Genomic DNA, 2389 nt, shown 5'->3' with positions numbered 1-2389 from the left:
CGTTCTTGATTTTACCACCAAGTCGTCCACATAGCATTCGATATTTTTGTGTAGAAGGTCATCAAAAATATTCTGCATAGCCCTTTAATAAGTAGCACCAGCGTTCTTTAATCCAAAAGGCATTACCCTATAGCAATAAATACCATTGGGGGTGTGGAATGCAGTAAGCTCTTCATCTTTTGGTGCCATGCAAATTTGGTTATAGCCTGACGAACCATCCATAAACGACATTACCTCATACCCAGTAGTAGCATCAATCGTCAGCTCTGGAATAGGAAGCGGGAATTCATCTTTGGGACACGCATTGTTGAGATCCCTGAAGTCGACACACACTCGAATATGGCCATTCTTCTTCCTTACAGGGACAATACTTAAAACCCATGTTGGGTATTTAACTTCACGAATAAAGCCAGCTTCGATGAGTTTGTTAACTTCGGTTTCAATTAAGGGAACCAAGTCCGGCCTAAAGCGCCTTTGGGCTTGTTTAACAGGGCGAGCACCATTCTTGACGACAAGGTGATGGACTGCTACTTTCGGGTCCAAGCCAGACATCTCTTTGTAGCTCCAAGCAAAGACATCCCTGAACTCCTTGAGTAACTCAATATAAGTGCTTTCTTCATCCACTCCTAGTAAAGCACATAAGTAGGTAGGTCTTGGTTCTTCATCGGTGCCAAGGTTAACTTCTTTTAAGGCATCAACTGTAGTCTTCACTCCTTCTTCAAGTTCAGGTGGAGCATCTTTCGCATCTTCATTTTCTTGAGGGTCCCCATCGTTGAAGGATATGTGATAACACGGTGAAACATCGTCCAATTTCTCGTCATCCTCCATTAGAGATAAAACACCATGCTTGCCTTGTGTAGTAACATCATACGAAGAACCCACACTTTCTTCATCTTCATCACGTTCTTAAGTGTAGACCATAGTGTATGGCTTCACCTTCAGTACCTCATCACACGAAACCATGAATTTTGTTTGTCGCTTCACTCTAGAAGGAACCAAACTTTGGAAATCTTTAGAGATCTTCTGAATTTTGGGCAAAGCGGCTGTTTTTATATTTCAATAATTTCTCTGGAACTTATTCCCCTTCTTTAATGGACCCAATCTCTCAAATACAGAAGTTCTCACAGTTGATTTTCCAAGTCGATCAAAGACAAAAGGCCTATTAGAAGCGGCAGATTCGTCTTCTACAGTGATATAATTATTGCTCGCCCTTCTTATGGAGATGCACACTGGTGATGGTTGCTTGTATCCCAAACCTTCACGCGGTTTCCTCGTCGCATCTTCTGATGGAAGCTTCCTAACTTTGACGGCTCATTGGGATTGTATCCAGTTTTTGCAAATAGCCTGTAAGCATTAGGATTAAAACCTTCATCTGTTCGCTTTGTAGGGAGTGCCACATTCTGCAAACGATTTTGGGCTACAAACCCTACAAGTGGCTTTGAGGACAACTTTACTGCCTCAATTCATTTTATCAGAAGAGTTAACTCCTTTAGCATGTTAGTTTGGAGATTAGATGATTCACCTTCATCTTTCTTTCTTTTAGGGACATATTGGAGTGCATGACTTACTTTCTTGCCATAAGACGCAATATCCCCTCTATGAGATTTATTCACATTGGGTTGTACCTCCTCAATAATAGCTTTGGCTCTACCAGCAATCACCTCATCTCTTTTAGTTATGGGCTCGTCATTCTTGCTTTTCATGCCATCATCAGCTTTTAGCTCCTTCACAATGCGGTTCTTCAAGTAGAACTTTGCATCGGTGAAGTGTGACTCAGCATCGGTGAATGGCTCATCATCAGCAACTATCTTCTTCTCGACTTCACCCTCGTAGTACTTCAAATATTGATGGTAGGTAGATGGAACCACTTTATTCTCATGTATCCAAGGCCTTCCGAGCAAGACGTTGTATGAAGTCTTTGCATCGATCAAATGCAGCCATGCACTTGATTGCATATCTTCAATGGTGATTCCCAACCTGATTGCACCAATGGCTCTTTGCCCCCCTTGGTTGAATCCTTGGATCATCACACAACTTTCTGAGAGTTCGTTCATGGGAATACCAAGTTCTTTCACAGTGCGAATTGGCAAGATGTTCACTGAGGATCCTCCATCAACCAAAATTCGATTTACCCTTTCATCACACATATAGCCAACCAGGTACACCGGGCGGTTATGAAGAGTGTCACCTAGTAGAAGGTCGTCATTTGTGAATGTAACTTTTTTCTCACAATCATTAACTTCTTGAGGAGTGGACTCAATGAGCTTTTACGAAGATGGTGCCAACGGTAGGTCATCACTCTTTTCTTCCCCTTTATCAGCATTGTAACAAGAGGCCTCAATACTATCATGAGAAATCTTCATACGAAACCAAAATGGCAAGAAATCCT

At 41.9% G+C, this 2389-nt stretch overlaps 1 protein-coding gene across 1 annotated transcript; it reads right to left on the bottom strand.

The window, feature by feature from the left end:
- Positions 1–84: 84 nt before the first annotated feature.
- Positions 85–2054, bottom strand: LOC138902880 (uncharacterized). The gene is made up of 2 exons (XM_070190781.1): positions 1523–2054; positions 85–905 (listed from the first exon to the last, which is right to left on the bottom strand). Exons 1-2 carry the CDS (start codon positions 2052–2054, stop codon positions 85–87), a joined length of 1353 nt encoding a protein of 450 aa, XP_070046882.1.
- Positions 2055–2389: the final 335 nt, after the last annotated feature.

The sequence above is a fragment of the Nicotiana tomentosiformis genome, chromosome 12 (assembly GCF_000390325.3).
Source record: "Nicotiana tomentosiformis chromosome 12, ASM39032v3, whole genome shotgun sequence".
In the NCBI taxonomy this organism is placed as follows: domain Eukaryota; kingdom Viridiplantae; phylum Streptophyta; class Magnoliopsida; order Solanales; family Solanaceae; genus Nicotiana; species Nicotiana tomentosiformis.
Note: the sequence above shows the minus strand (reverse complement) of the source record. Positions and strands in the feature narration are given on the sequence as shown.

Excerpts from the sequence above, each read along its gene's own strand:
- LOC138902880 (XM_070190781.1), bottom strand. The coding sequence starts at position 2,054 with ATGAACGAACTCTCAGAAAGTTGTGTGATGATCCAAGGATTCAACCAA. Across the intron at positions 906-1,522 it reads TAAAAGAAAGAAAGATGAAG|AACGTGATGAAGATGAAGAA; the intron begins GTGAATCATCTA and ends TCTACACTTAAG.